The sequence below is a fragment of the Canis lupus genome, chromosome 19, assembly GCF_011100685.1.
Source record: "Canis lupus familiaris isolate Mischka breed German Shepherd chromosome 19, alternate assembly UU_Cfam_GSD_1.0, whole genome shotgun sequence".
Lineage (NCBI taxonomy): Eukaryota > Metazoa > Chordata > Mammalia > Carnivora > Canidae > Canis > Canis lupus.
In genome coordinates this window covers 24,222,988-24,237,747 of record NC_049240.1, presented here as the reverse complement: position 1 = coordinate 24,237,747, position 14,760 = coordinate 24,222,988, and the positions used below count along the sequence as shown (strand labels likewise).

Below are 14,760 nucleotides of genomic sequence, written 5' to 3'. Positions count from 1 at the left end.
CTCAATGGAATATGATGCACCTGTTATAAATGATACTATTAATTATGTAATTTAAATGTTCATGATACAATCTAAAAAAAGAAAACCACCAGTGTGTGCAGCACTCTTGATTCTACAACACTGTAAAAGACAAGCAAATTAATACCATGAGTGTGTGTGTACACTTATCTAGAGAAAAATGCAAGAAGTCTAGACACCAAACTGTTAACAAAAACATTAAGCTAAGTAGAGGTAGTAGGGTGATTCTTCTTTCTGTGTTTTGTTTTTATTTTTTATTTTGATTGTTTTGTATTTATATTTTCTACAGTGAACATATATAATTTTGTAACTGGGATCTGAACATGAAAAGGGGAAAAGAGGTTTTGTTGCTTCTTTGATTTTATTAAGAAAAAGAATTGAGGATGAAAAATTGAATAGAAATACAATTCAGTCCCCCAGCCCCTTGCTTCGCTTAAGAAATTTTTTTCTTTTTTTTTTTAATTTACTTAAGTAATCTAATACACCCAGTGTGGGGCTTGAGCTCACAACCCCAAGATCAAGAGTCATATCCTCTCCTGATGGAGCCAGCCAGGCACACTAAGAATTTTTAATGTCATTAACAATTTGATCCTAAAAAGGGAATTTAAAAGCATATGTGTGCATTTTAACCAAATTTGGAAAATATATGAGAAAACACTTAAAATGTGATGTACTGTGCAAAAACATTTCATACTCCTTAACATCCACCTCTACCCTCATCTCTTCTGGGATACTTTCGTTACATAACGTATGTTTAATCTAAACAGATATATACAAAAAAAAAAATTAATTCCGCAAAAAAAGGAACAACAAAATATATTTTAGCTGCTTTGATTTTCTTTTCTGACATTTTTTAAAATTTGAAGGTACCTGGGTGGCATAGTCATTAAGCATCCACTCTTGGTTTCAGGTCATGTCATGATCTTAGGGCCGTGAGATTGAGCCCTATGTCAGTCCCATGCTCAGCACAGAGTTTGCTTAAATTTCTCTATTCTTCTCCCTCTGCCCCTCCCCCTCACTTTCTAATAAATATTTTTATTTATTTATTTATTTTATTTATTCATGAGAGACAAAGAGAGAAAGGCAGAGACACAGGCAGAGGGAGAAGCAGGCTCCCCAGGGGGAGCCCGGTGCAGGACTCGATCCCAGGACCCCAGGATCACAACCTGAGCCAAAGGCAGACATTCAACCACTGAGCCACCCAGATGCCCCATAAAATCTTTAAAAATAAAATAGAATCTATTTAAGCAGAATCCAAACAAGTGAGGAATTTACCCAAATCCATACATATCACTAATATAAACCCAACTGATTGGTTCTGATTCTTGGGTATTATTTTATTGGTTACTGTCCTTAGTAACAAAAATACTACTACTAAAAAGCACTCATACATCATATATGTATAGTGCTATCCTAAGTAAAGCATGTATACTAATACTCTACATATGAAAAATACAAGGCACAGATAGGTTAAACAACTTGCCCATGATCACACAGCTGGTACGCAGCTGAGCAGACATCTTGAATGCAGGGGGCTGGTCTCCAAGCCCTAACTCTTAATGCCTATTCTATCCTGCCTCATTAGATGTAGAAAGGTTAGTCTAAGAGTTACAGGAGGAAAAGAATCACTGAAAGATAGCAGACAGGGAACAGATGGGACGGCAACTATTCATGTCTTTACATTATTTTATTTTTGAACCATAGGCATGTGTCATCTACTTTTTAAAAATTAAATACAAATAAAAGACTTATCTAAGAAAATATATACAAGAATAAGTGCACCAGGGATCCCTGGGTGGCGCAGCGGTTTGGCGCCTGCCTTTGGCCCAGGGCGCGATCCTGGAGACCCGGGATCGAATCCCACGTCGGGCTCCCGGTGCATGGAGCCTGCTTCTCCCTCTGCCTGTGTCTCTGCCTCTCTCTCTCTCTCTCTCTCTCTCTCTCTATCATAAATAAATAAAAATTTAAAAAAAAAAAAAAAAAAAAAAAAAAAAGAATAAGTGCACCACCCTAACATTTATGGCTTAAAAAGACACACACATACACAAAGCACACACATATATTTGCTCAAAAATCCATAAAATGTAACTGAAAAAAAAAAAAAAAAAAACAACATGAGAATCTGACTAAACTACCCCCAAGAGAGGGAATTGGGTAAGGAGACTTCACTGTATATTGTTTGGTAATTTTTAAATACTAAAACATGAATGAATGATCTTCTTTCATTCATGGGGGAAAAAAATTCAACTAAAAAATTTTAATTTAATTTACTAAATAGGAGTTGACTAAAAACCTCTAAAAAGTGGATATGAGGGGATCCCTGGGTGGCGCAGCGGTTTAGCGCCTGCCTTTGGCCCAGGGCGCGATCCTGGAGACCCGGGATCGAATCCCACATCAGGCTCCTGGTGCGTGGAGCCTGCTTCTCCCTCTGCCTGTGTCTCTGCCTCTCTCTCTCTCTCTGTGTGACTATCATAAATAAATAAAAATTAAAAAAAAATAAAATGTTAAAAAAAAGTGGATATGAAATTATTACAAGTAGCACGTATCATTTTTGTAATTTTTTCAAATTAAAAGGAGGAAAAATAAATAGCTTAACCTGGCGTAGAAGCACACTTGCAACTGCTTCCTTCTTTGGTAAAAAAAAATGTTACTGAATTCTCAATGAAGTGACAAAAACTATTTCAAATGATAAAATTGTACCCTCTCATGTCAATGTTGACACAGCTAGATCCAGAACAATGATACTAATAAAAATTTAACCTAAGAAAATAACCTAAAGAATAGTAACTTTTATATTTTAAAGATGGCATTTGAAACTTTGTTCAAAATAGTGAAAAAGTGTCAACAAATTTTAGAAGTGTGATAATTAAATGAACTGTGTCATGGCCCCCAAAGAAAGGACATACAACTATTAAAATGAGGACTCTAACGAAAATGCTCACAAAATAAAATGAATTTTAAAACAGCAAACAAGGGGCACCCAGCTGGCTCAGTCATTGAGATATGCAACTCTCCATCTCGGGGTTCTGAGTTCAAGCCCCATACTGGATGTAGAGATAACTCAAAAATAAAATCTTAAAAATAAATAAATTAGTAATAAAAACAGCAAACAAAATGCACACATAAACTGTGCATATGCCATGGAGGTGATTATAAGAATGTTCATGTATACATATAAAAATGTAGATGGTAATAGGCAGCAAATAAAAAGTCTACTGAAATGGCAGAAATCAAGGTGAAGTTTTCACATTTTCTCTGTTATATCATAGTTATAATCATAAATAACACAGGTTACATGTGTGTATGTGTGAATGTGTATAAACTTTCTAATGTTTTAAAAATGAGAAAAAAAAAAAGCCCACTAGTGAATGCAAGTTATTTTGCTAGGTGATATTTTCTTCATCAAAGTAGCAAAAATTAAATTTGGTGACACGCAGTGATAATAAAAGAGGTACAGGCACTGTCATCCATAATGGGTTGGAAAGCAAATTGGTACAATTTCTTCAAAATGTTATAGCCCTTAATTCAACTAGGAATTTACCCTACGTATGTAGCTGTAAAAGCACACCAAATTTTACAAAGATATTTATTGTACCTTGTTTGAATTGCAAGACTGACAACACCTAAAAACCAATGATAGTGTATTTAGGAAAATTAAGGTAAATCCATAATGAATATAATACAGCTGAGGAAGAGGGAACTTTTGGGGGGTGATGGAAATATTCTATATCTTCATATGGTGGTGGTTACAAAAATGAAGCAGAGAAATGGGTTTTGAAGGGACTGAAATGTTATATATCTTCATTATAGTATATGTATTTGTCAAAATTCATAGAACTGTATACCTAAAAGGGTGAATATTACCATATATAACTTATACCTCAATAGCCTTTTAAAAAAATACAAGCAGAAAAGCTAAGTGTAACTTATTTCAATTTGTAAAAAAGAAAAGTTAAGATGGTGATCATTTTTTAGGGAGAAGAAATGCTATGAGAATAAGAAGGCATTTATTTACTCATGATGTCTGAAGTTGTCAACATGTTCTTTTATTACTTTATCTAATGGCAACTGCCTTTGGTGTCCCTCCACTCAAACCTCAATGACGGATACATACTAGTGCCTTTGCCAGTATAGAACCAGTGCTCATGGTCCTGGAAGATGGGACTTCAAAGTCTCAGTGAATGTACTTCTTCAGACGGCTCTCAGACTCAGGATGTCTGAATTAAGTTTCAAAGATATTATGGGTTTTGTGAGCTGAGTGCCATATACAAAAACTTAATTTTATATAAATTACTCTCTCACAGAAAAATGATGGGAATCTGAAACACATAATTTATCAATTTAACCATTAAACCAAAAGAATGTCTCTATACTAATTTTTATCATTTCAAAGGTCCAGAATATCAGGATAGAATCATTTGAAAGTCTTTGTGATTCCCAAATGTGGACATTTCAAGAGTGTAGTTAGTGTTTGCAATACTGAAGCAATTAACACAAACTTAATGGAAGAGTCATTCAAGTGAATTTATGGCCCAGTATTTTAGTACTAAAAACATCTTGCCAATGGAAGACCAAGTGTAAAGTGGCCCTTAATTAAATGTTTCAGAATAAGGCCTGTAAGACAGTATGAAGATAAAATTCTCAACATCAAACCCACCCCAGATACTACAAAGCCTAACTCAGGACAAGGTACAGCCTTGCAGGGAGTGACGGGAGTCTACAGGTAGACTGTGGTAAACACATACAGTCTTTGGTAGGATTACCGCTTTAAAAAGCCAGTGATACAGGTGTATGGTTACCAAGTAAAGACTCCGGGATCCCTGGGAAAGGTCATAGTCCCTATCCATACTTGATGGCAATTAGAAAGGGAGGATACGCTGGAAGAAAGATTTCAGTGTTGAAAGATGGAGGTGCAATTGCCAAATTCTAAAGTTAAGAGATTCCAAGTACAAATCATTACATAAAGATCAAGACTGTCATAATTGATCTATGTGTTGAATTCCCTTTAAATATTTGAAAATACTTAAGGATTTAACCTGCACTGTCCAATACAGTAACTAATCAGCCACATGTGGCTACTTATATTTGTCTTAATCAAAGTTAAAATTTAGGTTCCTCAGTCACACTAGTGATGATTCAAGTGCTCAATGGCCACATGTGACTAATGGCTAGTATGCTGGATAACACAGATCTAGAGTAATTCCATCATCACAAAAAAGGCCTACTGAACAACACTGATTTAAATTACAGTCATTTTAAAGAAAGTTTCTACTTAAGTTCCCATGTTATTTTTATTCAGTTACATAATAAATAACCAAAAAAAAGGTATCTTCAATTGCTACAAGAGCTAGGCAAGACCTGCAAAGGTATCCAGCCCTGAAGCTGTCACATGAAACTGATGCCTAAAAGGGCTAGGCCAGTGCCAGAGGTAGCCCAAATTTTCTTCCCATTGCTATCTTCCTTTCAGCTACTAAATTCAACATCCAAATGAAGTGGCAAAATACAGTTGACCCTTCAACAGGGGTTTGAACTGTGCAGGACTATTTAAATGCAAATATTTTTCAATATACAGTATTATAAGTGTATTTTCTATTCCTTATGATTTTCTTTTTAACATTTTTTCTCTGCTTTATTGTTAAGAATATAGCATATAATACATACAGCATACGGTAATATGTGGTAATCAACTATGTTATCAGAAAGGCTTTCTGGGCAACAGTAGGTTATCAGTAAAGATTTTAGGGAGTCAAAAGTTATACGTAGATCTTAGACTGCAGTGAAGGATCAACACCTCTAACCAGCTCCCTCAGTGTTGTATAAGGGTCAACTGTAGTTCCTTTCATTTCACTTCTCAATCAAATGTAACTGAGCAGGTTGTAGTAGACAAACTTCTGTATACCTTTCCATGTCTCAGAACTACATAAGAAAAGAATTTAGGGGTAAAATTTAAAAGTAAGTAAGAATTATTTATTTTACCTTTCTGAGAAGTAATCAGATTGACTCTGAAGACCAGAGTCTTATTAAGAATAAAGGAATGTGGGGGAAAAAAAGAGAGGAATGTGGCAACCATGACCTAACTCCACCCAAAGATATTATAAATTAACCATACTGGGTTACTTTTTAAGCCTTGGAGGGAGTGAATTTTGCATCATTTCTTAGCTAGCTAACACTCTCTTTGGTCCTAGCTAAATGAATGGTCACAGAATTAGCATATTTTGGGAGACTGGTAGCACTACTTTGTAGACTGTGTCAGACACACCAAAGTTGTTTAATTTACTAGTTATTCTGTATGTTGGTAAATTGAACACCAATAAAAAATAAATGTATTAAAAAAAAGAATAATTGCAAAATATAACCATTAGGATTTATAACAAATGGGAAGAAAACAATTTTACTTATTCCACTTGATCATTCTTTCACAGTCATTTATGTGCTCTTTCACTGGCTCATTAATTCAAAATAAGTGTACGTTAACAGCAACACTTATTGGACTTTTTTTTTTTAAGATTTTATTTATTTATTCATGAGAGACAGAGAGACAGAGAGAGAGAGAGAGAGAGAGGCAGAGACACAGGCAGAAGGAGAAGCAGGCTCCATGCAGGGAGCCCGATGCGGGACTCGATCCCGGGTCTCCAAGGTCAGGCCCTGGGCCGAAGGTGGCGCTAAACCGCTGAGCCACCCGGGCTGCCTGCACATATTGAACTCTTATTATGGAGGTCAATCTCTAAAATATGTGATCACCAAACAAAATGAGGACTGAACACTGGGGAATCATACGGTCCAGATACAATAACTTTCAGGAAAATTAGAATAAAAATGTTTTCATAACAAAGACTAAATTAAGCTAACAAAACAACACAGGTTCTTTAGAGACTTTTCTCCACAAATGAAAACAGAAAAATCTCCTTTAAAAAATGTTACATAACTATGGCTAAAATAGCAAGATGCAGAATGCAAAACAATTTCTCCTAACTAATGAAAAGCTGCTGAGGGTGTGTGTGTGTTTTAAGGGAGATCCTAGAAATAAAATGCAGAGACTCCTTAATAAACCCTAAAATTCTAATAGCAGGGCAGATGGTTTAGTCTTTGATATTTTGTAAACAGTTCCAGGTGTATTTTTATACAAAGTGAAAGGCTTCCCTATTTATCATCTCCTATCTCAGAACCATAAGCTGTAGGGTAGTGACAGCTAGAAGCCAGTAAAGGAATGAGGTCTGATTTTCCACTCTTCCTTTATAGGTTTCTGTGATATTGTATCTAAACTGTGTGTCTTTGTATATTTTTCAAGAACCTCATCTCTCCTCCACACCCTCACCACATCCTAAGGGACCTATTATCCCACACAGGTAAATTGTCCTGCCTTAACACAATGGATATGACCCCAAGGCTCGGTAAACAGTCTGAAAACCAATATAGTTTTATTTGAAGGTCAAAAATAGTGTTCATTTTCCCATTTTATTTTTCCTGGATCAGACCAGTATATAAACAAATCTTAAGAAAATTTCTTTTATACATAACTTACAAAAAGCACCAAGATTTTCTAATACAGGAAGGAAAAATCAAACAAAGAATTCAAGTACCATCTTGTACATTAACAGTTGAAGAACTGTTATTTAAGAAAATGCATCAAACATTAACAACAAACTCAGTCTACTTCCAGCCACAGAAACATAAAATGTAACAGATCAGTTTAAGGCAAAGGGTGTTTGTTGCCATGGTCTACAGCCAGACATTTCAGTATTCAATAGATTAGCGGACTCAAGAATTTTAAAAAGATGAAACAGCATTAAGTAACTTGTACGCTGGCCAATGAATATGCAATTTATTAACATTTTACCTCCCTTTTTTGCAAAATGATTTTAAATATTTTTGATCCAACAGTCAACATCAACTGAAAGTAATATTATTAATACTTCTGTTATCTAAATCTAGAAAGTGACATTAGTAAACATCTATAAAATTAAATGGAAAGTCAATCATGGAAACCATATACCTCTAAACAGTGTTTTCAAGAAGCATGTTCCAAGCCACAACAGAGCACAGAATCCTGGGTGGAGGAGTTCTGTGGTCAAAGAGAGGACAATGGTAAATTTTAAAAATTAAATTATTTTTTTCCCATGTCTGAGAGCCTTCGGTGCTTTCAATATAGGTTATAAATCTGCAGGTGAGAATCTGAGCATGAGTCTTTTTACTTCAAAGCACTTCCAAGTCCCTCAGAAGATGAATCTGAGAAATTTTGAAATGCTAGATTATGTTGTTTGGCAATGATGAACCTAAATCAAAGAGAGTGGACACCTTCGGGGGAAAAAGAGAAAGTGTATTGAGAAGGGGGGCATGTAAAAGAGAAAGTGTATTGAGAAGGGGGGCACGTAAAAGGGGGGCACCATACTGTAATGTGTTCTTTTAAAAAATTCAGAAAAAAGCACAGCAAAATATAAGAATTTGACACAATTGAGTGGTAACACAAAAATGTTTATCAGGTTATAAAAAATTGTGACATGCATAGTGTCAGAAGAGTATCCAGTATGCAAACACAAAAACTCAAATGAAACAAGGAGATAGGGATGCCTAGGTGGCTCAGCAGTTGAGCATCTGCCTCAGGGTGTGATCCTGGGTCCAAGGATCGAGTCCCACATTGGGCTCCCCTGTGAGGAGCCTGCTTCTCTCTCTATGTCTCTGCCCCTCTCTGTGTCTCTCATGAATAAATAAATAAAATCTTTTTAAAAAAGTAAACAACAAAAAAAGTGGATATATAATAAATTTGCCAATCTCCTACCTAAATCACACATTTAATTTGTATATACAAGTAAAATGGTTTCTACTATCTGTACCATGTATTTATATAGAAGACTCACAAAGGCTGACCTAAAAGAAATTGTCAAGTAGATTAAAAACTGAAATTAAGGGGCACCTGGGTCGGTTAAGTGTCTGACTCTTAGTTTTAGTTCAGGTCCTGATCTCGGAGTCCTGGGATGGAGCCCCACATGGGTTTCTGCACCCAGTGTGAAGTCTGCTTGGGATTCTCTCTCCCTTCTCCCTCTGCCCCTGCCCTCCTCCACTCACACACTCACTCTCTCTCTCACCCTCTCACATGCACCATCTCTCTAAATAAATCTTATCTGAAAACTGAAATTAAGCATACATCTCATAAGACTAACGCCATGTAACTACTTCTGGCATCAAAGCAAAAAATTTTTATGAATATATGACATAACTTCTGAGTCCAATAAAAATATATACAAGTGTAAGTTTTGCTGAAACATGTATCAGACTATTAAACTTATACAATAATATGGAGGAAGGGTGTGATAGAGAAAAGTACAATTTCCATTTGAGTCAACTGTAAAGACTGTATTTAGAAAAATCCTGAGAACTATGAAAGGGAGAAAAACAATCAGATGTCTGATGCAACAGGAAAATCTATATTTGTTTCCCAAACCATTGCCTGAGAGTGTACAGAATGAGTGTTGATCCTTTATATTCTTCTGTTGTAATAAGCAGAAAGAAAGGAGCACCTGGGTGACTCAGTGGTTGAGCATCTGCCTTCGGCTCAGGTTGTGATCCCAAGGTCCTGAGATTGAGTTCCACATCAGGCGTCCCACATCAGGCTCCCTGCATGGAGCCTGCTTCTCCCTCTGCCTGTGCCTCTGCCTCTCTCTCTCTCTCTCTCATGAATAAATAAAATCTTTAATAAAAATTTAAAAAATTTTAAAAACAGGGATCCCTGGGTGGTGCAGCGGTTTAACGCCTGCCTTTGGCCCAGGACGTGATCCTGGAGACCGGGGATCGAATCCCACGTCAGGCTCCCGGTGCATGGAGCCTGCTTCTCCCTCTGCCTGTGTCTCTGCCTCTCTTTCTCTCTCTGTGTCTCTGTGTGACTATCATAAATAAATAAAAATTAAAAAAAATTTTTTAAAACAAAAAACAGAAGATTTTCAGCATGCTTCCTGCCCAAGAGCAAATTCCCCTTTGTTGGCTCTTTTTCTATTTTTTAATTTAAAGAATTTATAAAAAAAAAAAAAGCTATTTTGTAGAATATTCATCAAAGCAGCTTAAAGGGAAGGAATGCAACTGAGTATTCTTTAAACCTCATTGCTATTTTATTGTTCCAAATATTAACAACCAGTATCACAAAGCCTATCAGCCATTCATTAGTCTGAGGTGGGAGATACCTGATGTCCCACACACAAGGCAGAAACCAGCTACAATGTCCTTTATGAAAAAGTGTGCACTGGTGTGTGTGTGTGTGTGTAATCAGAGTCAAGGTTCTCTAGCAAACATTTCTGCACATGTTCATAATTCAATAGTAATACACAGATGGTATAATAGTCTTTAAAAAAGTAGCATATAGTCATCACTTGAAAAACTATAAAGTTAAGTATAAAAACCAAAAAAACTTTAAAAGAATGATAGGAAGGTCTGGCAATAGCGAGACTATCAGAAAGAGCACAACCTATGTATGTATGCTACAATAATAACAGTAAAGTCACTAGTGCCAGCAGTTGGCCAAGAATGAAAAGAAGCCATGACTAAAAGCCCTAATGAAAAAAAAGCAGGATCAAACAGGAAAACAAGACAATGATACGTTAGGGCACTTCTAGGGAAAGCCATCCTTCTGAAAATCAGATGAAAACAGTAAAGTGGTTCATCACCCTTAGTTGGCCAGATTAAGGACACTGTGTCTTAAAGTTGGAGGTTTAGATAGATAAAAGTAACACAGAATCCTGGCCAAATGTGACATAATTAATTGCCCCCCATAGTAATCATAGCCATGTACAGCATCAACTGTCCTTTGAATCTCTGTGTTTTGCCAGTATCTACTTAGGTATATTCGCACATTTTTGGGAAATGTGGCTCCCTATAGAATTCTATTCATCTACTACTAAGGAAGGCAATAGTGGCAAAGTTAAAGAAATTTACCTGCATCAGAACAAGGTTACATGAACCCCTAAATAACTGCTAGCGGCAGGGTCTATTCACAGGATTCCCAGAAGACTGTAATTTCAAGCTATTACTGAGAACTTTTTCTATAAATAAGTAATCTAAGATGGCATCACACTCCAATTGGATCTTGACCATTATCTCTTTTTCTGTTTCAAAGCAGAAATAAGAAAACTGGGAGCTGGTTATATTACTTAGTTTCTCATAGTAAAAACAACCACATAAATACTCATTAGTCCACAGTGATATAAGTGAATAAAAATAAATAAGGGGGGGGGGTGCGGAGGAATGCCTGGGTGGCTCAGCGGTTGAGCGTCTGCCTTCAGCTCGGGGCGTGATCCTGGAGTTCCAGGATCGAGTCCCACATGGGCTTCCTTCATAAAGTCTGCTTCTCCCTCTGCCTATGTCTCTGTCTCTCTATCTCTTGGTGTCTCTTGTGAATAAATAGGTAAAATCTTTTTAAAAATTAATAAATAAGGGGGCGGGGGGAGTCTCCTGTGCATGAAAATTCCAAATAACTTATGTATAATTCCCCAAACCTTTAGTGTGAGCTGTGCTTCATGACTTCTTTCAAAAAGTACAGTATGGAAAGGGGGTCAGGGCAGTAGCCCTACAATGGAGACTCCAACACTGCCTCAACCTGGTGATCAAGGTCAACATTAGACCATGTTGAGGTATAATCTTTGCTGTGATGTGATGAAAACGGCACATTACCTCTATGATCTTCTGCCTCAAATCCCATAAAACCAAAACTAATCATGAGAAATACATCAGATAATCCCAACTGGATGACATTCTACAAACTACCATAAAATTTCTCATTAAAGCGCTGGCTCCAGAAGACTGGAACAAGATTCTGACAGTGCTAAAGAGGAGGAAAACTGAATTTACAATTCACTACCCAACCAAATGAAAACATTTTTTTTTCTTTATTTTTCCTATAGATCTCAAAAAGGAAAAAAAACTCCTTACCATTCTAGAAATGTGGAAACCAAGTAACAAATAATAGGAAATGTGAAAATCCAAGCCACTTTAAGTTAAACTTGACATACTATAAACAATACCAGCATTTCCTTGTGGAAGTGATTAAAATCTGCCATATTCTTGTAGTCTACTAAATGCATAAATGAAGAAAAGCCAAGAGAGCAAAAAATACATCTATGCACATTGTATTAAAAACCAAAATTGTATTTTTAGGGGAAAGAGATCAATGTTTAATTCTGCTCTCCTCTCTGAGTAGCATCACAACTAAATCACAGAAATTCTCATTTCCACATATAATCTACCATGCTTCCCTCTCACAAGAAGAAAAACCCAAGAGATGAAATTAGCTTTGTCCAATAGGAGCACATGCAACGGGTAGTGTCGAAACAGTATTATTTGAAATCAAAGAAAAGATATGTTCAATATACTTTAATTCATATTGGCACATTGTTTAGTGCTCATACGCTATACAGTAGTTGATAGTAAAAAAAAAAATCTGGAGTAAAACTGATCTATTTAAATGTCAGATGTAATTTACCAGTTATGGCCTTACGTAATTTATTTAACACCTGCTAAGCCTTAATATTTTCAAGTGTAAACAAAGGTTACTCAATTATCAGATTGTTTCAGAAATTAAATAAGGTATAATAAATAATTCAGCACCATGCCTGGCACACATTTTGAACAGCCGATAATTAAAAGCTCTTATTTTGATCCAATCTGCCTTGAAAAATTTTGCATGGGGACAGATATTTCCATAGAGAGTTGGTTATCCAGCAAGAGCCGTTTCTACTATGAACAGAGGATAGGAAAGCAGAAAATGGCTCAATTTAAAAATACTCCCACTAAGTAAGACTTAAGACTTTTGCTAAATTTGTTTTCAAGCAACTGCTGAGAAAAGAATACTTTTTTAACCTAATTTTACCTAATTACCAACTCTAATTACCAACATCCAACCCAAGTATCTGAACTTGACCTAACACCATTTCTCACTCAGAACTAAAAAATCTAAAATGGGGGTCACCATTGTCTTTATTACTTTGTCTATGTTTTAAATAATTAAATCAAAATAAAAAAATAAAAAAATAAAAAAATAAATAGATAGATAGATAGATAGATAGTTGATGGATTTAACTATTGATTCCACTAGACTAAAATGCAGTCTCCAACACCAGAGCCTTATATTTATGGAGTAAATGTTTCATGACTCTCGCTACATTTTCTCTATCTTTAAAGAATATCAAAAAAAAAAAAAAAAAAAAAAAGAATATCAACTTATTTCTAGGGAGAAAGAAACCTACAGGAAAAATACTAGGCTTATTAACTCAAGTGTCTTTCAGTGACTTTAATTAATCACTTACCTCTAAATCACCCATTGCCATGGAATATCTTAAGCTTCAAATACATGATTAAAAACTTAAATACATACTATTTCTTAAGAAATGGAAAAATCATGTAAGTAGAACACAAGGAGGGAAGTAACAGAAATTGTTTCTAGGTCACTAATGTAAAAAAGAAATTATATCTTGTGGCGCACTGGGGGTGGCTCAGTGCTTCTACCTTCTGCTCAGGTCATAATCCCAGGGTCCTGGGATCGAGCCCCACGTCAGGCTCCCTGCAGAGCCCTCTCCCTCTGCTCCCCTGATCCAGCTCTCTCTCCCTCTCACAGTATCTCAAATAAAATATTTTTTAAAATAAAATAAAATAAAATAGTATCTTGGAATAAATCATGATTTTAGTACTAAACGAAATGATGTCTGCAATCCCCTTCCTAGATTATTTTCAAAGGTTTAGAGTGGATACAGTTCATTTCCCAAGACTGATACTGACCATGAATTTTATTAAAATTTCAAAAACATTCAACCCAAATGTGAGCATTCTCCAAAAATAAATGGGCCAGAGCAGAAAAAATAAAACCCAAAACACACGGAAGGCTATTAGAGGCCTTAAAAAGATTCAGGAGCACCTGGCTGGCTCAGTCAGAAAAGCATGTGACTCTTGATCTGTGGTCATGAGTTCAAACACCACGTTGGGATAAACGTAGGGGGGAAAAAAGGCTCTAAGCTCCATGACAGCTCAGTGATAAAGGCTGTGATGTTATAATGATGGTAATTACAGAACCCTTCATAAAGCAACTTGTCCAGGCCCCTGTTGACTTCTCACTTATACAGACCAGCTACCCTCAGCTAAGGCCAGACAACTGCTTTCTAAACAAAGCAAAAGTTCGTCTTAGAAGAAACCCAAGAACAGGATTTAAGACTGGAGAAGAATGCAGTACAAAGCTTGTGTGGCAATGCTACACTATGACCCTGAAGGAAAGACAGAAGGGAAGGAAGAAGAGAAGAGATAGGAGAGGGAAGGTGGATGAGGAAGGAAGAGAGAAAGAAAGGCATTCCATCTGAGAGTGAAGTAAACCAAGCATTCCACCTCACAATACAATCCACTGGTTTGTGGCAATTGCTGCTTACTCCAAGCCTGTCCTTCCCCGCCTAGTTCATTCACACACACACACACACACACACACACACACACACACACAGTCCACAGTGAGGGCTATCATCCAAGGGAGGAGCCTTTGGATAAGTGGACTTACTCAACTATGAAAGAAATGAAAGACAGCTACTTATGCTAACCAATACAAATCTTCATTCAAATTTAACCAATCAGGGGTTATTAGACATTTGAGAAAAGTTGACCAGGAAAAAGAAAGATTAAGGGAAAATAGGTATGAGATCAAACCAAACACACAAGTATTTCAATTACTATGCTAAAGTTTGAAGGGGTATATTCATTTAAAACAAGCAACAAAACAGGTCA

General features: G+C 36.2%; 1 protein-coding gene across 6 annotated transcripts in view; it reads right to left on the bottom strand.

Annotated features, from left to right (window-relative positions):
• Positions 1-14,760, bottom strand: part of WDR33 (WD repeat domain 33) — a 116,663-nt gene that overhangs the window by 23,010 nt on the left and 78,893 nt on the right. For 4 of the 6 annotated variants that reach the window (XM_038564827.1, XM_038564830.1, XM_038564829.1 and 1 more), the window contains exon 8: positions 8,012-8,080. The exons of 1 other annotated variant lie outside the window; for it this stretch is intronic. In XM_038564827.1, the coding sequence (XP_038420755.1) occupies positions 8,012-8,080 (69 nt within the window). One more of the 6 variants, XM_038564833.1, reaches the window with a different exon arrangement.